Below are 22075 nucleotides of genomic sequence, written 5' to 3' on the forward strand. Positions count from 1 at the left end.
TCAGCCATTTCTTTTAACCAGCTGAGTTCTGTGCCATGGTCATACATGAGTGACCAAGAATGCATGCTGATGCAGCTGCTGGGTGTAGGTCTGTGTGTATCTGACTTGGGTTTTATGCAGAGCTGCTTTTACATTGCATTTCTTTCTTCTTGATAGTCTAGCTCCACAGTGAGAGCCTATCAAACTAGTAAGTCAAGGGTGACCATGAGCCCTGGCTTCAGCGCCCAGTGGAACAGCAGCCAACCAGCCTGGAATACATACTCCTTTCCAAGAGCAAGCTTGCACTACCAGTCCCACGCCAGCTACACCTACTGTACTGGACACCCTGCTGTAAGTACCCCCGTTTTTCTGTGTTTAGAAAATTGGATGCTTCGTCCGGGTACATTTTGAATCTGGAATCGGTGTCTCTCTATTAATTGGGTAACTTTTCCAATGTTATAATTCTTCTCAGGTAAGAATATGCTGCTCTTGAGTAACACAGGTGAGCAATGGAGAGCGCCTTACATGTTTAAATAACATATGTTTGGATAATCTGCGATGAAAATTGATGTTGCATTTAAAGTTATCTCTAGGCGAAAGAGGTTGGCAGATTTTTCAGAATGATGGCATGGAGGCCAAATGTATGTATGCTCTGGTTTTGTTTTCTGGTGTCCTTGTGGCTGTTGCCTATGAATGTAGTTGTTGCTTTTGCACTGAGAGTGGGTGTCTTTCACATGGAACAGAGGAATCCATGTCTCCAAATTCATCGATGGCTTTGCTGCTATAGTTAAACAGATATTAAGATATACAGATAAATTCACCAGTAGGATATTTTCCAGTTGCCGCTACACAACACTCTGGGTTTGCTGGTGTAGATAGATGACTGAAAGGGCAAGGGAAATAAACTTGTAGTGGGGGGGAATAAACTCATGGAATTTGAGAACCATTTAGAATAGGATACCTGTGCCTGCCATCAGGTGATTTTTTTTTTTTAATTCAGTTACAATTGTCTGCATTTTCTCCCCATCCCTCCACCCCATCCCAGCCAGTCCCACCTCGCTCCCCCACTTCTACCCTCCCCCTTGATTTTGTCCTTGTGTCCTTTATAGTAGCTCCTATAGACCCCTCTCCCCACTATCCCCTCCCCACTCCCCTCTGGCTATTGTTACAGTGTTCTTAATTTCAATGTCTCTGGTTAGATGTTTTTTTGGCATCCCAGTAAGATTGCTAAGATTTTTGTTGTTGTAAATCACATTGGCATACTTGAAAAGGATCGTAATGAATGTTGGTTAGGAAGGCCTCTGTTTACTACAAAAAAATCCAAACACAAGACTTCTGGGTAATGAGAGTCCTTTGAAAGTCAGTCACACATGCTTGTCATAGTACCTCCTCCCTCTGTCAGGAATTGTAGACATGGGTTCATCAGCCATTTACCAGGCCAGTGTGGGCTTCTGCACTTTGGTTATCCTGTTTGCGCTTCAAGGTTATGAGATTATAAATTGTCCCAAGCTTCTAAATTGAGCCAATGTGTTTCCGATATCATGTCATAAAAACACTTAAAAGAAGACTCAAGGAATCCACTCAAAATGTAAATTGGTATCACTCTGTTAAAAGGTGATTTGGAAATAACTGTCAAAATTTAAATTGCACATACCTTTGACTCGATAATTAAACTTTTGGCATTTAATTGGACATGTACAAGGATGTATGCACAAGGACGACGTGAGCAATATTTTTGAAATTACTTGGAAAAAGAACCTAAATAACCCTTATTTATTTTTATTCATCCATCCTTTCAACAATAATTTATTAAGCATTATTAGACATTTTTATATTCCCCATTTTTCTTGGCAGAAGAGGCACAAGAGTGAGCAAGACCAGGTCTTGCTCTCTTGGAGCTCCTATTCTAGGAAACAGAAAGCTAACAATTGCATAAGTAAACATATGAATAAATTAAAAAGTGCAAACATATCAGAAAAGTATGCAGTGGTGTTAAATGCTATGTAAAGACTCAAAATAGGTTGAAATGGTAGAGAATGACTGGGTAACTGTTTAAGGAATGTGGTCAGCCAAGTCCTCACTCAGGAGGCCAGGTTTTATCTGAGACCTGAATCAAAAAGAGAAACAAAGCAGAGTTCAGGAGGAAGAACATTCCAAGCAGAGGAAACAATGGGAAGGACCTGAGGCGGGAGTAAGCCTGAAAGGTCATCCCACAGAGAGAAAGCCAGTTTGCCTGGAGCTTCTCTGGGAGAGAACAGAGGGAGGGAAGGTCAGAAAGAAAGGCAGAGCCAGACTGTGTAGCACTTTGTAATCTGGAATAGGAAGTTTGTATTTTATTTCAGTGTGGTGGGAAACCATCGGAATGTTTTAAGCAAGGAAATGACAGGATACAATTTAATTCTTTTAGGACTCACTCGAGCTGCTGGAAGGATTTCTGGTAGAGGAACAAGAGGAAATCAAGGAGTCAAATTAGGAGAGCATCACACCCACACTCATACACATGCATGCATATGCACACGTGTGTGGAGGGTACTTCCTCTTGTGTATCCTTCGGTCCATTTGATGTTCAAACTACATGCAACTTTTTTTCAAAATAATCAAACACCAAGTTGCATATATTTTGAATAAAATTTCCTGTAGTAACTAGTTCCATATCTTAAATGTCTCACTGGCCTTTTCCTTCAGTCATTCCTTGTCAAGCTAGTTATGACGAAAACAATTAAGTGAAATATTTCAATTCCTATCCTTACTGGCTTCAAGGTCATCTAGAAATAGCTGACATTTATTGAGCACATTTTGCAAGCTCTGTACTAAAGACATTCATGTGTATTATATACATGTTATTTTCTCTCAATGTATGTGGAGGGCCACCTTAGGTTGTACGCAGACTTTCTGCTGTGTGGGTGGTGGGTAACCCCTAATCCATGAATTGTTCAATGGTCAACTATGTATCTATTCAACATAGCTCTGGGAGGTAGATACTCTTATTATCATCATTTTAAAGATCAGTGAAAGGAACCTCATATAAATTACGTATCTCGCCCAAAGTTATAGCTCATGGTGGGGCCTGAGATTCAAATGTTGGTGCTCTGGCCTCCAACCAGTAGTCTTATCCATTGTATTATATGGCTCCTTGGCACCGAGTCCCTATGTCGTTATTTACACGCTGAGGACAATGATAGTACCCAAGATGGAACTATTTAACTGAATCATTAACTGTAATCATTTAACTGAAATGCACATGTTACTCTAGAGAAGTACTTGTATTTATAAGATACTCAGTTTAGATCTGGGGCTGGGAATGAAGAATAGATCCCATCCAGTCCTGGAAGCCACTGGAATAATGACAGGATATCTAGCCACCTTTTGTGCTTTAAAATCTAAAAACTGTTACTTCCTTTTGTCGTACCACTGGGAGTGAATCGAGTCAAATGTGAAAGAAGCAAAAGAATGGAAAATCTATAAGAAATAGTCATAGGTGTTAACACTTTTGATTTCAAGGATACTCTAGCTCTGGATAACTCTAAGATACTCAAGGGGTGTTCAACATTCTGGTGTTTCTGGGCCACACTGGAAGAAGAAGAGTTGTCTTGGGCCACACACTAAATACATTGCAGCACATAATCACAAAAAAATCTCATAGTGTTTTAAGTAAATTTATGATTCTGTGTCGGGCCCCCTTCACAGCCATCCTGGGCTGCATGTGGCCTGTGGGCCGCAGGTTGGATACCCCTGCTCTAAGGATTAACTTTAAGCCTACTCGACAGTCTTCCGTTATTTCAACATTTAAACAGTTCTTTCAAATTTTCCTCCTATGCCTGCTCAGATGGCATTCCACTCTTGATTCCAAGATCTGTGCTCGTTTAAGCTTCCTACCGTCTTGTAAGAGAAATGATACTATCTGAAAATAGACCAGAGGTTCAGTATAAGGGGGCTTTGAAAGCTGGATTATGGTGACAACATCTTAATAGGGTGACTGACTACCTTATAATTTTGACTTGGATACACATTGCAAGCCAATTATTAGAGAAATATTTGGGGCTCCAAAATGTGAAAGTAGATTGCACAGTTGTCATGCAGTGTGAGATCCACAGAGGTTTTGTGGTTGAAACCACAGAAACGGAATTCTTGTCTGAACAGATTGCCAGTGATTTTCTTGAGTCATATAATTTAGTAGCCTTTAATGAAACTATAAATGCTCTGCCAGCCTTTTGAGATTCTGGCCCTTTTCTCAAAGTTACTCGTTTGATTAAAGATTTCCAACTCTTTAACTATAATTTCCTGGGGTTACAAGGGTGTCAGCCAATGTGATATTTGTGTAGTCAGCACGTGTGACGCAAAGGGCTTCCTTTTGCTTCTGTTCCCCTGCTACTGAGGAATCCAGATGCCCAGCGAGAGTCTGGCGAGTTAACTTGAAATTGATAGCTTATAGAAATCTCAAAATGTAGGTATGGCTCTCGCTGACCCAGTAAGGATTTCTTAGAACCCTCTTGTACAACACTGTGTTAGTTTCCTATGGCTGCTGTAACAAATTACCATAAGCCCGGGAGCTTAAAACAACACACATTCATTCTCTTACTGTTTTGGAGGTTAGAGTCTGAAATCGAGGTGTTGGCAGGGCTGCACTCCATCAAGACCCTCAAGGGAAGAATCTCTTCCTTGATTTTTCCAGCTTCTAGAGCTACATTCCTTGCAAACCTTGGCTCCTGTGCCATTCTTTGGTCATTAAGGCCAGCTGCATAGCATCTGCAAATCCATTTCTTCCCCACCTTTATGCTGTCTTCTAAGTCTGTAGTCAAATCTCTCTCTGACTCTTTCTTATGGAGACACTTTGATTCCATGTAAAGTCATGTAATCAAAGTTTACATGTATCATTTAGACCCACCACCTAAATAAGCCAGGGTAACCTTCCCATCTAACAATCCTTGATTTGATGATATCAGTGAAGTTCCTTTTGACATACGAAGTAACTTGTGCAGGTTCCAGAGATTAGGTTGTGGGCATCTGGGAGGACTACCAATCGGACTACCGCAATCATAAAATCAAGTGACTCAGTGGCTAACTTCTGAGCCATTAGATAATTATTTAGGGCCTCTTGAAATTGATAAGACTTCTCCCTGAGGGAGATAAGGTGAGAGGGTTTTTTTTGGGTGATAGAAGACTGAAATGGAAACCCAATGGCTGTGACTTTCAGCCTTTTACGGCTTGTTTCAATCTCACAGCCCTCACACACCAATTACTACAATTCTGTGGCACACCAGATATGACCAAAATATGTCATATGTTTTGCCAATCGAGCAAAAAATTAGGTATAATTTTGGATTCATTCACACTGGCCAGTTATTATTGTGCTGGATGTTGTCATTGTTTTTTGAAACTTGGCAATCTAAGGGAAAAGAGGTCAGGGCCCCTGACTAAATAGTCAGGTATCGTATGTTCTACAAATTCTGTGGCGCACCAGTTGAAAAGGGCTGCCCTACGGCTACTCAAAATTATTGGCATTCATTAACATAAGTTTGATTTTTCTGAAACACTTCATGTTTTACTTCTCAAATGAAAACTATCACTTTGATAACTACCAAAACATATCTTAAAAGAATATATAAAGACAAAGTTTTAAAAACTCTCCTAATGTTTAAGCCAGTAAACTGGTGAATGAAGGAGCCATACAAATGGAGAACCCACGTCTGAGCATCTTAGATAGCCTCTTCGACTTGGTACATAAAATGGCAAAAAGTAATATTCCAAATACTGAAGGAGTGTAGTAATATAACTGATAATGTAAGTCAAATGTTATATATACCATACTCTTTTTATTGTCTATGAAAGTTAATATAATGTAAATTTCTTACCTAGTCATATTTTTTTGTAACGCATTTCACCCATAAAATCATTGTAATAATTTCCAAATTACTATATTGACTAGTATGCTAGTTTTGACCTTTCATTTGATACTTTTGTCAGCAGTTCAATGATAAACCTTCTGGCTTCATGCCTTGACTGGGGAACCACATCACATTTCCAGCCACTTCCTGGGAATTGATCGTTGTTTAGTGACTGGGGATCATGTTAATCATCAAAGAAGGGGAATCATTGGTTGGCCCTGCCTACTAGCTCACTCTCCCTGCACTGGTTCCTCACTAGCACCCTTTTCTTCTCACACCTGAAAGGATGTCATCATTTGGGTGCTCCTAGAGAGATGGGTGGAGGGAGAGGGGAACTGGGAAAGGATGAAAAGCACTTGGAGATTACCCAGTGCTCGCTGCTGAGGCCAGGGCCCTGTGTGTTATTTTCTCGTTTTCTGGTGAGAAAGCATGACATTCCTCTGTGTCCCATTGGTGCTAACTGGGAGACAGCTGGAGCCAACCATAGGCAGTGACCAGGGAGAGCCCAGGTGATAACAGAGACAAAATAAAAATGGCTAAAGAATAGAAGAGATAAAGAAAATAGGAAACTAATGGGAGTGTGCTCAGAGGTTGGTGCTACCTGGAGGTACTGGACGTTATTGCTAAGGCCCTGTCTCTACTTCAAGAGAAGAGCTGGCAGGTAGGGGAGGAAGAGTGGGCAGCCTGGTGTTAGCTTCTCTTTCTAAAAATAAATCTTCAAGGGGGAGAGGGGAGGCAATGCAGGCACTGGCTGGCTAGAGGAATGTCTCTTTAAGTTATTGAACAGGTGTCCAGGAGTTTCCCTCTCTAGAAACTTGTTTACAAGGCACAGGGACAACTGCCTTCCAACAGGAGTTAAGTTGTTGAATGAAACAAATGTTCCACAGCCTATTGGAGGGGATGTTGTTTCACAATGAAGGCATTTGCTATCTGTGGCTGTGGCAACTGGCTATATCCATGGCACCCAGTACCTTACTAACTGCTTCCTAAACCCAGACCCTACTTCTCCCCATTTGTGGGACTAGTAGGTTTTCTTTTGGAGGTTTATAGAAGAGATTGGGACCCCAGCTGGGCAGCTCAGTTGTTGAGAGCATCCCAATATGTGAGGGTTGCAGGTTCCATCCCCAGTCAGATCACGGACGAGAATCAGCCAACAAGTGCATAAATAAGTAGAACAACAAATCTCTCTCTCTCTCTCTCTCTCTCTCTCTCTCTCTCTCTGTCTCTCACACCAATGAATTTTTTTAAAAAAGAGAGAGAGATTGGGAGAGATTGCAACTCTCCTTTCTCCTAAATAAGGACTTTCCTGCTTCAAGACTACTAGCCACTAACTTTAGACACAAATAGCAAGTCCTCTGTAACAGATTCCCTAGCACTGTGCTCCAATACCCATATCACAAAGATGTCTTGGAAAAACAGCTTGCTTGTTGGTGATTTCTGAAATGGAACACAAATGCTGGCATTTAGATTATTGGTTATTTTTAATGTTTAGCCCAGTCACTGTATTCTGTTTACTAACACAGTGATGGTGTTTTTTAATGCATTTTTAGAGAGAAGAGAAGGGAGGGGGAAAGAAAGAGAGAAACATCAATGTGTGGTTGCCACTCATGCGTCCCCCAGTGGGGACCTGGCCTGCAACTCAGGCATGTGCCCTTGTGGGGAATTGAACCAGCAACCCTTTGATTTGCAGATCCGTGATCAATCTACTGAGCTACAACAGCCAGGATGCACAGTGATAGTGTTTTAATACTTTAACAACTGCCATGGATGAACACTTGCTTAATAAAAGATCTACACAAACTCTTGGGGCTATTGAAAACTTTTCAAGGAGTACTGAAAATGCATAGTTTTCAGTGAAATAATGATCAGATCTTCAACATCCATGAATTCTCTTTTATAAACTGATTCGTCTTATAACTTACTAGTATTCCAGTAGCTAAAGTCATCATATATCTCAGTTTCCCTGGTGTATGCTTATTTCCTAAAGCAGTTATTAATAGTGTCCCCTTTTACTCTAAAAAATGTTCACATTTGGAAGATATATTATATGGTCTCTCTACCATAGCCCTTTATTAAAAAAGCGTATTCCTTGCATATAAATCTTATTTTGGCCTATTGCCTTGGAGAATAAAAACCTCCCAGGGGGACACCAACAAAGGAGATGCTTCATGTAATGATTAATAAGGCACCATAAACCAATGGGGCTCCAGTCTTACCCAGATGTGTGTATATGTTAAGGAACAAGAGTAGTGTATCATAGTATGAAACGTATATCCTTTGCAATTATTTAAACTCATAATGAAAATTTTAGGTAGTTTAATAATGGGAAAGAAAGTATATAATTTTTCAAAGTTCTTTTTTTTATTGTTGTTCAAGTACAGTTGTCTCCATTTTCCTCTGACCACTCCCCCCTCCCCAGCCATCCCTACTTCCCACCCTCAATCCTACCCTACTTTGGCTTTGTCCATGGTCCTTTGTACATGTTCCTTGACAGCCCTCCCCCCCCCCCCATTATCCCCTCCCAACTCCACTCTGGTTACTGTCAACTTGTTCTTAATTTCAATGTCTCTGGTTATATTTTGCTTGCTTTGTTTTGTTGATTATATTCCACTTATAGTGAGATCACATGGTATTTGTCTTTTACCACCTGGCTTATTTCACTTAGCATAATGCTCTCCAGATCCATCCAAGCTGTCACAAAGGGTAGGAGCTCCTCCTTTCTTTCTGCTGCATAGTATTCCATCATGTAAATGTACCACAGTTTTTTTGATCCACTCATTCACTAATGGGCACTTAGGTTGCTTCCAGCACTTGACTATTGTAAATTGTGCTGCTATGAACATTGGGGTGCATAGGTTCTTTTGAATTGGTGTTTCAGGATTCTTAGGGTATAGTGCCAACAATAGAATTGCTGGATCAAAAAGCAGTTCCATTTTTAATTTTCTGAGGAAATTCCATACTGTTTTCTGCAGTGGCTGCACCAGTCTGCATTCCCACCAACAGTGTACTAGATTCCCTTTTCTCCACAGCCTCGTCTGCACTTGTTGTTTGCTGATTTGGTTATGATGGCCAGAAGCAAAATACACATTCTTTTCAAATGCACATGGAACATTTTCAAAAATAGACCACATGACAGGACATAAAACAAGACTCAACAAATTCAAGACAATTGAAATCATATCAAGCATCTTCTCAGACCACAAAGGCCTGAAACTAGAAACCAACCTCAAAGAAAAAATTCAAAAACACTCAAATTCATGGAGGTTGAATAGCATGCTATTAAACAATGAATGGGTTAAGAACGACATCAAGGAAGAAATCAAAAAGTTTCTTGAAACAAATGAAAATGAACACACAATAGTCCAAAACTTATGGGACACAGCACAGGCAGTCCTGAGAGAGAAGTTCATAGTGATAAAGGCCTACCTAAAAAAGATAGAAACATTTCAAATAAACAACCTAACCCTACACCTACAAGAACTGGATGAACAACAACAAAGCCCAGAGCAAGTAGAAGGAAGGAAGGAAATGACCAAGATCAGAGCAAATTAAATGACATGGACACTAAAACAACAATTCAGTGGGTCAATAAATCCAGGAGCTGGTTCTTTGAAAAGATAAACAAAATTGTCAAGCCTTTAAGCAGATACATCAAAAAAAAAAAGAGAGAGGACCCAAATAAACAAAATCAGAAATGAAAGGGGAGACATTACAATTGATACCACAGAAATACAAAGGATTGTTAGAAATTATGAAGAACTATGTACCAAGAAATTTGAAAACCTAGGTGAAATGGACAAATTCCTAGAAAAATATAATCTACCAAATCTCAGTGAAGAAGAAGGAGAAAGCCCAAACAGATGGAAAACGGCTGATGAAATCAAAGCAGTAATCAAAAACTCCTGACACACAAAAGCCCTGGACCAGACAGTTTCACAGGAGAACTTTACAAAACATTTTAGAAAGAGCTAACACCCATCTTTCACAGACTATTTCAAAAAATCCGAGAAGAGGGAAGACTCCCAAACTCTTTTTATGGAGCCAGAGTCATCCTAATCCCAAAGGGATTTACCTAATCCTTAGGTAAAGACACAATAAAGAAAGAAAACTACAGGCCAATATCGCTGATGAACATAGATGCTAAAATCCTCAACAAAATATTGGCAAACCATATCTAGCAACACATTAAAAAGATTATACACTATGATCAAGTGGGATTCATCCCAGGAATGCAAGGATGGTAGAATATTTGCAAATCAATAAATCTAATACATCACATAAACAAAAGGAAAAACAAAAATCACATGATAATATCAATAGATGTGGAAAAAGCATTTGATAAGTTACGACACCCATTTATGATAAAAACACTCAGCAAAATGGGAATAGAGGGAGCATTCCTCAACATAATGAAGGCCACATAAAAGAAACCTACAGCAAACATCATACTTAATGGGTGAAAAGTAAAGTTCAGGAACAAGACAAGGATGCCCGCTTTTAACACTTCTGTTTGACATAGTATTAGAAGTCCTAGCAACAGCAATCAGACAAGAAAAAGAAATAAAAGGCATTCAAATTGGAAAGGAGGAAGCAAAACTATCATTGTTTTCAGATGACATTGTAGTGTACATAGAAAATCCTAATTTTTCAAAATTCTTCAAGGAACATGTGAATAAAATTTAAAGGCCACTAATAAATGGTAATTTTTCCAAAACTTTTTTTCCTCTCATGGAGGTAGGTCACTGCTCAGGACTCTGGCTGCCCTAGACCTTGCCCAGCTGCCCTAAAGGACAAGACATTACACATCTCTATCTCTTTCATGTTACATCATGCCTAAGGTTATCACTCCCCCTTCACACCTACAAAATCTCCTACAGGAAAAGACTAAATATACAAAGCAGGTAATAACATAATTACCTTCATTTAAGTTGGAAGATAAAGAACTTCATCCATTAGGATTCTTTTGCTGCTCCTAGAATATCCAACCAACAGTGGCTTCAAAAACATAAATGTGTATTAACTGTCTTTTAAAAAAATCTAGGTGTAGAGGTAGACATTTATCTTTGCCAATATGGTACAGTAATGCCACCCAATCCCACGTACTTTTCTGCAATGTGACATTGCCATTCTCCCATGAAGTGATATCTAAATGTCGTCTTCTTAAATCTGGCTAGCCTTTGTGACTATGGAATATGGCTGAAGTAGTGCTGTGTGATTTCCAGGTCAGGGTCAGAAAAGGCCATGCTGCTCCTATCTAGCTCCCTTGAAAAGCTTAGTTTCTGAATGTTCTCTCTCAGGACACTTTCTTTCTGAACCAGTCACCATTCTGTGAGGAAACCCAAACCACATGGAGAGGCCATGTGTCAGTGCTCTCTGGTCAATAGTTTCAGCTGAGCCCAGCTTTGGTCTCCCAAGCTGACATTTCTGACATGTGGCTGAAGATAACGCCAAGATGACTCCATTCTCTAGCTGTTTGAGCCACTTCTGGGTATTCAAGTCTTTCTATCTGAAGGCCCAAACAGGAGAGAGCAGAGACATATCATTCCCACTGTGTCTTAATTCCTGACCCTCAGAACTGTGAGTGTAATAAAATGGTTGTGGCTTTAAGTCACTAAACTTGCGGTAGCTTCTTTCTTAGCAATAGTAGATGGAACAGTAGCTATTTCCAAGGATGGTGCAGCAGTTAATTAGCATCATCCAAGAAAGGCTCCTTTTTTCTTTCCTCTTGCCATCCCTAGTATGCTGTGATGTCACCTTTCTTGGGCACAAGATGAAGCCCACAACTCCAAGCATTTAATTTACAAAAAAAGAGTCTCCCTGAAAGGAAGGAAGAGAGCAGGGACTTTGCATCATTGTTTTATCAAGGAGGAGAATGTTCCTCAGAATTCCTTTGGTAGACTTCCTTTTATATCTTGTTGACCAGAACTGGTTTTTCTATTCAGCTGTAAACTGGTAAGAGGCAAAAGAATATAGACATTCTAATATGGCTATAAGACATGCACATTTAAATAACCTGGGATTTTGCTTTAATTTTATTTATTTATTATTATTATTATTTTTTGTACTAATCCCAAGCTTAACTCCAACCAATGAAAGCAGAACCTGCCCATGTGATTCTACCATGCAATCATATCTGAATCATTGGTTTAAAACCTTGGACTTAAAGTGTTACCTATAGACTAATGATATCAATATCACCTGGGACCTTATTAGAAATACTTCAGTCTAGCCATACTAAATAGGAACCTGCATTTTATCAAGATCCCATTTATTTGTATGCACATGAATGTTTGCATAGCACTGGTTTAAACAAACAGTAATTTATTCCCTGAGGCCAGTCATATTGTTACCTAAACAAATTCAGGGTTCTATTAGGACAGAAAAAGGAAAAGACTATTGGGAAACAGTGAACAGCTATTTTGCCTCCCCCAGCATGCCCCGAGGCATCTCCCTAGAGGATTAAGTCTCCTTGGAACACAGTTTTACAAATCACACACATTAAATGACAATTCCTATTTTTATTACAGTATTATAACACCAAGGTTGAATCAGCTGTGATACTTCTACCTCACTGTGTGGCTGGTTTGTCACTTATTTGTATGTGGCCCAAGGAGAAAAAATACTCTTGGTCCTACTGTCCTAAAGTCTCCTACTTTATTGGCATAATTTGTCAATGGTTAAGGCTGATGTCACTAAAGTATGCTTGCCTCTTGACTATACTTTCTTGGCTGTCTAGTACTCATACAGGCTAGAATAGCTGAGTCCCAGCCATGATGCCTCAGCTCTCTTAAAGTTTGAGTGAGGTCATGTCTTCATTCAGCAAACATTCAGTACATGCCGTAAGCTGGACATTGTAGGGGTAAGCTAATTGATAGGAAAGTAGGGTAGAAGAGGAAGGGAAATGAAGAATAATATAAAGTGTCTATATTTTCAAGTTGCTTAAAAGCTGGTGGAGAGGAGCTGAGGAAACACTGATAGCAGGTGATGGTAGCAAGGTTTTACACCAATGGTTCTTAAATACTAAATGTACACCCTTGAAACCTGGTGGTTGAGAAAGCTGAAGACATGTAAGAGCTGAGCATTTGGACTCAGAACTCAGACTGACTTGGGTTCATATCCCAGCTGTACCACTTAGTAGCTGGATGACCCAGGGCCGAGATATTGAACCTGTCACAGTTGACTTCCTTCTCTATGAAAATAGGAATTATAAGCTACTTCTCCAGGTCACTATGTGAATTTAATGAGATAATATATGCAAAGCTGTTTAACACAGGCCTACCCTTATAAATCACTTAAAGGATAGAAGTTACCCTAAAAGAAGGAAGAAATCAATTTCAATTTGGACGATCAGAGAAGGCTTACAGACTCCCAGGTTGTATTATTTTGATAGCATCCTCTTTAAGACCCTGGGACTCAGCATTTGAACAATTGAGAGCCCCTCGGGCACATGATGCCTACTCTGTGTCTACCTGAAAACTTCAAACTTTCCCCTTAATTTGCTGTTGAACATCATGCTTTAGGAGACCCAGACCAGGAAAGCATTACAACTTTGCCCTGAGTTGGTCATTTCTAGTGATACCTAAAGTCTAAATGCTGTTAGTTTTATGTGGTTTTCTCCCCAAAGGCAATGTTTTGCAGATAACATTGAGAATCCTGTTCTGCTTCTCCCTCCTGACCTATATTTTTTTCCACAGGGTTTGAAAAGCTGAGGTTTTTATCTGGTGCATTTTATGCCCTGTGCTCAGTTCCCCGACATGAGAGTTATGTTCCTCACTTTTAATAGGCCCGTACCCCATCTCCATAATGCATGGCTTGGTGCTACTTAATTCTGAGTATCCAAAACAGATGTTCTGGGGAATGGATTCAGCCATCCATCTGGGCTTGGTCCATACCTCCTATGACAGAAGCTTGGATTTCACTAGACACTATTGGAATTCTAGGCAGGATCTCATGCTGCTCAGACCTAACTCCAGCAGCTTTCACTTTTGTATGTTTGTTTTTTAAAAAATCCCCTGCCTTGATATTTATTAAAAATTAACCTTACAATTGATTACATGTAATATAGGATCACATAAAATAGTCAAATTTTTTTGAGGTGAACCTCTATGAATGAATAAAATTTTATTTATTTATTTTTTTAAATTTTTAAATTATTTTATTGTTGTTCAGTTACAGTTGTCTGCATTTTCTCCCCACCCCTCTACTCCACCCCAGCCAAACCCACCTCCCTCCCCTGCTTCCCACCCTCCCCTTTGGTTTTGACCATGCATCGTTTATAGTAGTTCCTGAAAACCCTTCTCCCCACTATCCCTTCCCCCTCCCCTCTGGCTATTGTTAGATTGTTCTTAACTTCAATGTCTCTGGTTATATTTTGTTTGCTTTTTTCTTTTGTTGATTATGTTCCAGATAAAGGTGAGATCACATGGTATTTGTCCCTCACAGCCTGGCTTATCTCACTTCGCATAATGCTCTCCAGTTAAAAATCCTCAGTAACGACTTTGCATAGTGAGCACACAATGCAATGTAAGATTAGATGTCATAGAAATGTACATTTGAAACCTATATGGTCTTAAAAGCCAATGTCACCCCAATAAATGTAATTAAAATATTATCAATGTGTGATTTGGTTATGACCCCTGGGGTGAGATTAAACTCTCCTCATAACAAGGAATCTGATACATGGGAAGAATTAAAAAATTATAAGGAAAAAAAAGAGTGCATCACTGTTACAAAAAGGCACAAGAGATGGAAAGGTTTTGGTGTGTGACTAGCATGTTCTAAATGCTAGGGCTGACATAAGTTACTGGATATGTCTACTATCTGTTGTCTTTGTCAATGAAATCTAAACATGAACTTGTTAGGCTGAGACTTTACACTTCCATGGTAGTGAATCCCTTTGGGAAAAAAAAAAAAGGCTTAGGAACCAAAGTGTTTCTGATTAGCTCCTGATAATGCTTCTGATCAGCTCAGAAGCATTAAAATGTTTCTGAAGGTAAATTTTAGCCATCACTTTTTATGACGGGTCTCGCAATACAATCTCTTACGGTGCAGCTTTGCAGTCATTGCAGGAAGTGAACTTGAATGACATCAGTGTATCAGCTCAGCTCATTGGAGCAGCTCCCTAATTGTTTGTGTATGAAAACCCATTAACACTGGGTCTTTTCAATTACAAAATTAGCACAGATTCTTTTGGGACAAACATTCAAGCTTTTTGATTTTACCTTTAAGTGAGAGTGAAAATTCCAGTGTCCCCCTTTCCTTGCCATGAAGGGTAGCTGTTTATCTCTCAGCTACTTTTTGGTTGTGGATGCTTTTTCTTCTTGAATAGCTCCTCAAACTTCGGTGTGTATTTAAATACTAATAGACAAATAGTAACAAAAAATATGATAAAATATGCACCTCTAAAACCATCAGAACCTCGAAACACAACAGAACCTCGAAACCCTTTAGAAACAGAACCGTACAATACTTTCGCTGCTTCCACATTCCCCTTTAATGCAACTCCTTCCTAGGGCCCAGAGGGTATGCTTTACCACACTTTAGCCTACGTCGAATATGATCAGTCAATTAAATTTTTGTTAATCGGGGTGAAAATGGTAAGCTATTATTTTAATTTGCATTTCTCCTATCATTGGAGAGGCCAACCATCTTTTCATTGTGTCAACCATTTATAATTTTGTAAGAAGTGAGCTCCTTCGTGGAATAAAAATAGAATGATCATATAAAGTGGTGTAACTGAAGAGATGTTTGCCCTTTTATTGCACTGTAATTTCTTATAAAAGCAATCGAATTATACTCATATCATCTGCAAATTGGTATTTTTGTGGATATTTGGACCTAAACCTAAAAAAAGATCACAAACCTGACCATGCTAAAAACAAATTGATTTGCCTGCATTTGCTGCTTGAGATCTTTTAGTTTTGATGTTTTAAAATAAGAGAAGATTTTCAAAACACATTGAGCAATGTTATCTTGTCTGATCCATTACATGTTGAATATTTTTAAATCAACAGATATAAATTAAGCACGACAAGCTGTGTATTAATTTATTACTGCAAAAGTTCTTTCAGCGGGTATTATATTTTTGGCATTCTAATCCCTGTTATAAGCTTTTAGTAAAAATATTTTATTTTAATGATGGGATGTAATCAAAGTACACATAAAACCCAAGGAAATTACAACATTCAGATGAAGAAGGAATATTTGCAAGGGTACATGGGTACCTCAACTCTCTGGTCAATGTTCTATTTTTAAAGCTGGATGGTACAGATACAGATGTTTGCATATATGATTTATACTTTCATGTATTTGTAAATTATTTCTTCAAAATTAAAGCCTCACTATTTGCCTTTCTCCAAATCTACAGTGGCACATGAAAAAGGATTACCACTCTAAAGCTTAATGATCACATCTGAGGGGTTTCCATGCCAGTATACTTGGCAGCCATTCCGTATGGGGATTCTGGAGCCAATTCACCAATTCTGAATGGCCTGGATGCCTGTACTTAATCTGGCAGAGACAAACACTCCGATGATAGCAATTACTAGAATTCTTTTAGTTGATCTGTACCACAAGTAATAAAAGTTCTTAAAAGCATCTACAGAAAAGAAAAAAAATAAGAATGGCACATGACTCAACAAATCTACTCGAAACCACTCTCATAAAACATTTTTTAAAAATGTAACGAACTGTTCTCCTCGATCTATATAGTTTGCATATCTTATAACAAAAACCTGATGTTCACGACCTTCTACTTCTTAAGTGGTGACAGTAAGTTTGTTAAATCTCCCAAATGCATTTGCCATCAAGGCCTAAGGGTAAGAGCGATGGACTTAGCTTGGCCCCGTATTTGGATGTCTGGCTCATTTTGAAAGATTAAAGATTGAAGGCTAGCAAATTGTCAGCTTTGGATTTAATGATTAAATTGCACAGTAATATTTGTGAAGCAGTCTTTTCAGGATGGGAGCTCTACCCTATTTAAACACACAGAACTTTTGTTGGCAAAGATTTTTACTGACAGACATGAATAAAAATGTAACATCGGGTAGAGGGGCATGCATATGTAATGGTATACATTTGGACTTGACATTGGCTTTGCTTTCACTCTCAGATCTCATAGCAGAGATTTACCGTGCAGCAGCAGCATTGCCTTGGAGTGGTGTTCAACATTGCTATCAGTGGCAGTTAACATTTATGGCACAATTCATTTAGGTTTTTATGAGTCCTTCGTATTCTCTTTATGATCCCAAACAGGAAATGTCAGTGCAGGGAACGAGTAACACTGTACACCAAAATCTCTTTAATTTTCTTTTTTATGTTAATATCCACTACAATTCTAAACCCAAAAAGAGGACTTTCGTCACCCTCTAACATTGTGCACACCTGGGACATCTTCAGGCATCATCTGAATGAAATCTCTTACCACAGAGTTATTTCTTATTCGACCTACTTTGGGACAACATAGTTTAGGGACAGGGACGTGATATCATATGGCAGATATGACCATCAATTTAATTATCTTTCTTATTCAACCAATACTTGTTACATATATATTAAATACCTACTGTCTTAGCCAGCTTGGGCTGCTATAACGAAATACCATAGACCGGGTAGTTTAACAACAGACACGTATTTCTCACAGTTCTGGACACTAGAAGGCTGAGATCAGGGTGCCAGCATGGTTAGGTTGATTTGAGAACTCTCTTTCTCTTGCAGATGGCCAACTCTCGCTGTGTGCTCACATAGGCTTTCCTTATTGCCTGCTTGGAAAGGCAGAGAGAGAGAGAGAGAGAGAGAGAGAGATATTATCTTCCTCTTATAAGGCCATGGATCCCACCATGAGGGTCTCACCCTCATGACCTAATGTCCAAATTATTTCCATAATTCTCATCTTCAATTACATCACAGTGGGTGGGAAATAGGGATTCAACATATGAATTTTCAGGGGACACAGACATTTAGCCCATACACCTACTATGTGCCTGGCAGTTTTCTGGGCCCTTCAGTATGTTTGTTCAGGTATTCATATGACTTGTTGCTTTACCAAAAAAATTCCCTGGGCAGAATTGTTATACCTCCCAATTTTGCAATCCCCTAGAGCAGGGGTGTCAAACTCATTTTTACCAGGGGGGCCACATCAGCCTCACATTTACCTCCAAACAGCCGAATGTAATTTCAATTCCTTAACAGTTAAGGAGTAGTTACATTTATACAGTCCTAAAATTATTTTGGCCCTTTGAAGGCAACCGCAAGGCTGATGCGGCCCCCTGTGCAAATGAGTTTGACACCCCTGTCCTAGAGCCTTGGAGTCATCCCCAGGACCCTCTTCATCCAGCCTGGAAAGAAGGGAGGAGACAATAGAGAACATATATATATGTTCTCTCTCTCTCTCTCTCTCTCTCTATATATATATATATATATATATATGTCTGAAGGGACATATATATATCACAGTCACCACATGCTATTTGCTGGCACTTAGCCACATGGTCATGCTGGTTGTGACAAAACCTGGGAAGTGTGGCCACTGTTCCTGGAAAGGAGAAAACATGTTTGGTGGGCATGAAGCCAGTCTCTACCAAATGTATTGCAATATTAGTCAAGACAGATGAGGTTCTTACCCGCATGGAGCATCCATTCTGGTATAGCATGATGGACAAAAGACATGTCAACAGATACACAAATAATGATCCAGCCAGTGATGAGTGCAACGGAGAAAACGACAAAGACAAAAGGGATTCAGATGAACAGCAGAGGAAGGAGGCTCCTCTAAGTAGCAGGATGAGAAAGAGCATTTCTTGAGATGAAATTCCGTCTGAGACCTGAATGAAGGGAGAGTGTCAGCTCTGCAAAGACCTAGACAAAAACTTTCCAGACACACGGCAAAGGGTCAGAGTCAGGGCTCAGTGTGTTCACAGTTCAGACAGGGTGAGCCTGGCCCAAGCTTATTGACAGATTGGGAATGGCATGCGTCAGCAGAGGCGAGGCATCGGAGAACCGTGTGCAGGTCCTGGAGGTCTTTGCTCATTCTACCTGGAGAGATTTTCCTAAGTATTTTGGGTACATTTTCTCATTTAATCTTTTCAGCAAATCTGGGGAGTTGATATTATCCCCCCTTTTAGAAACAATGAAATGGAGTCTCATGGAGCTCACATAACTTCTGCAGGATTACACAGCCAAGGAAGAAGTAGTCAGATTTATACCCGAGTCTGACTCTAAAGTCATGACCCTAACTGTGCCATAGCCTTGGTTTCAACCAAGTTCTTAGCCAATGCCGAGACCTCGTTCTCTTTGCCGTGTGTGAGATGATGTGAAAGGATACGCTCTGCCATCCTAAAATTTCTGACAACTCCAAACCCCTGAGGCTCTTCCAAAGCTAATGTATATTTAATGAGACATTTTAAATATTTTCATTAAATTTGTTTCTACTGTAAATATGCTTTGTCCTTATATTAAGTAGTTTAGTCATGTTTAGTACTGTCTATTATGACATTATTATGATGCAAGGACAATTGTGAAATCTGATACAGATCACTTCATTTGGAAATACTGCTCTCAAATACTCCCCTCTCCTAAAATGTATAATAACCTGTTCCACATTTAACTAATACGATTGTCCAATGTACCCTCTGATAACCCAGGCCTCTTTATATTACCAGCTAGCCTGCTGTTCCTAGAGTTTATAGTATAGTTGTCCAAAATGCTCCTACTTTCATTCCCATCTCTATTTTCTTGGCATCTGTATTTCCTTAAGTTTAGGTATTTAATTTGGAACTTGTTCTGAGACACAGATTAATAGGTTAAATCACTGTCAGTCTATTTTCCTTCAAACTTAGGCAGACCACGAGAAATCCTCAACCAATTAAGGATAAAAGATAGCAGGGAGTCCTATTCCAACCCTATCACTCAATTTTTCTTTTGCAGTCTTCCCTATCCTTTCATTTTATTTTTTGCTCATGGCATCTTTTGTGTGTGTGAGGAGGACAGATACAAGCTCACTCTTGAACCCTGGGAGACAAAGGTACTTCAACATGAAACGTGGCTGTGGCAGAGTGGTCCACTGATTTATTTTCCATAAATGATGTGAGATTACCAGAGAATAAGGAGCCCCGCCGTGAGTGGCTACATGTGAAAAGTTTCTACTTTGGAAACCTAGTTAGTAAAACTTTGAAATTGTCAGAAATACAGACACCTCAGGATAAAAGTCCCCTTTTTTTTTTCCCTTCCTCATTCTACTGGTGCACAAAAAATTCAAAAATATTCTAAAAACAATGATTTATTTCAAGGATAGGGAGACGTCTGTAGTTGTTTTCAGGGGAAATTCAACAGATATACATACTTTTTATGACTGACGGAAGAAGTTGAGAAGAAAACTAAAGACACTCAGACCAAGTAATCTCCACTGATTTACAACGGCCTCCTCTTACCCTCTCCCTCCCCATTATCTCTTGTAAGGCTGATGCTGTGCAATAAGTGGCTATTATACTGACAGAAGGCCCACATTTTTGTCCAGACCCTGCCCTTTATTCATTTTCTGACTTTGGGCGAAATCATTTGTAAATTTTGACTTGGTATTCTTCTCTGCAAAGTATGATAACAGAAGTGAAAACACTTGGTAATATTTAATATTATATTAATGGGAAAATATTAACATTATTAGAATCATTCTTTTCTGATTCAATTCAGCATCCTGGCTATTAAGTTCATCTCCTCCTTTTCGTAAAGTTCCTGTTTATTCTGAGCTCTTCATCATGCCTGGAACAGCTTAAATTCTAAGCTTTCTCTTATTTTGCTTCATTCATAGCTTTCCCTTAATTCTTCTAGGATCTAGGAGGCATTTTTTAAAGTGTGGACAGAATCATAGGTTCATTCATTGGTGTATTCCTGCATCGTGCTTCTCGTCCTCCCCTCCCCCTCCCCTGTCCTTGCTCCTTCGTTCTGCCTGGCTCCACTTGTTTCCACTGTTCTCTTCTTCCAAGCAAATACATTCTTATTATTTCCTTGGAGTTGATGCACTTTCAGACTCTGTGAATCAAATGATGCATTTCTTCTATGAACAAAGGGGTCATTTAAAAGTTCTCTTAATATTGAACTCAGTGGAAGTATCACTTTCTCCAGTCAGTACTTCCTGACTTTATTCTCTTCTGTAACAAAAAATTGCTACAGCCCTGGCGGGTGTGTTTCAGTTGGTTGGGTGCCCTCCCCTGAAGGGAAAGGTAGTTGGTTTGATTCCTGGTCAGGGCACAGGCCTGGATTGCAGGTTTGGTCCCTGGTCAGGGCAAGGGCACATATGAGAGGCAACCAATTGAGGTTACTCTATCACATCGATGTTTCCCTCTTTTTTTTTACCTGTCTTCCCCTCTCTGTAACAATAAATAAATAACATCTGTAAGGAAAAACATTGCAACAGGCTTGTGGTTATATAGTATGCTACTATAATGTTATTTAAATTTTTTTTTGGGGGGAATGAGTTTTGAATTACAAAGTACTAACAACATTTTTTTAAAAAACACAAGTTTCTAATTGAAAATGGCTTATATATTTATTCATTCTTTTTACAAATATTTATTGGGGGTCTACTATGTATGCTATGTGCCACATATTTGTCCAGATGTTTGGGGTGCAGAGATGAATAAGAAGTAATCACTAAAGGAGTTCATAGTTGAACGGAACAGGCAACACCTATAGATCATTCAAATTACAAGGTATGAGGAAAACAACGTCTGTGGAAATTGCCATGAAATCACCAAATATGATGTATTGTTTTTGCTTCCTAATTCGGGATGACCGTACAGAAGAAAGTCTATGCTAGTAGAAAGTTGGGAAGTTAAGGGTTAGCGGAGTGCAGGCAAGGTCATGTAAACAGACAAAGCAGCACGGCAGGTCCCTGTTTCTCCCCGGACCATCAGTCTCCCAGAGTCCTCTGCAACAGGCAAGACTTGGAGTGAATGAATTACCATGTCTCTCTGTTAAGTTCCATGCTCCTGGGATTTCTACCATGTTTTGAGTATCTGCTACATGCAAAACGATGTGCTGGCCTCTACGGAGAAAATGTTAACTGTGTTCTCAAGGAGCTCACTCTCCTGTAAGACTGGGTAAAGAGGTTGCATTTCCTCAGCCAGCCAATTGATAGCAGTGCTTGGAGTGTTGTGCGAGCAGGTTGTCAGATCACATCCACACTCATTATCACAAGCGCTGTGATCAATTATGGA

At 39.4% G+C, this 22075-nt stretch overlaps 1 protein-coding gene across 3 annotated transcripts in view; it reads left to right on the top strand.

The window, feature by feature from the left end:
* RBMS3 (RNA binding motif single stranded interacting protein 3) overlaps positions 1–22075 on the top strand; it is a 1231630-nt gene that overhangs the window by 531855 nt on the left and 677700 nt on the right. For all 3 annotated transcript variants that reach the window (XM_053929473.1, XM_071222108.1, XM_053929475.2), the window contains one exon: positions 157–330. In XM_053929473.1, coding sequence (XP_053785448.1) covers positions 157–330 — 174 coding nt within the window. The remainder of the gene's footprint in view (positions 1–156; positions 331–22075) is intronic.

The sequence above is a fragment of the Desmodus rotundus genome, chromosome 8, assembly GCF_022682495.2.
Source record: "Desmodus rotundus isolate HL8 chromosome 8, HLdesRot8A.1, whole genome shotgun sequence".
In the NCBI taxonomy this organism is placed as follows: domain Eukaryota; kingdom Metazoa; phylum Chordata; class Mammalia; order Chiroptera; family Phyllostomidae; genus Desmodus; species Desmodus rotundus.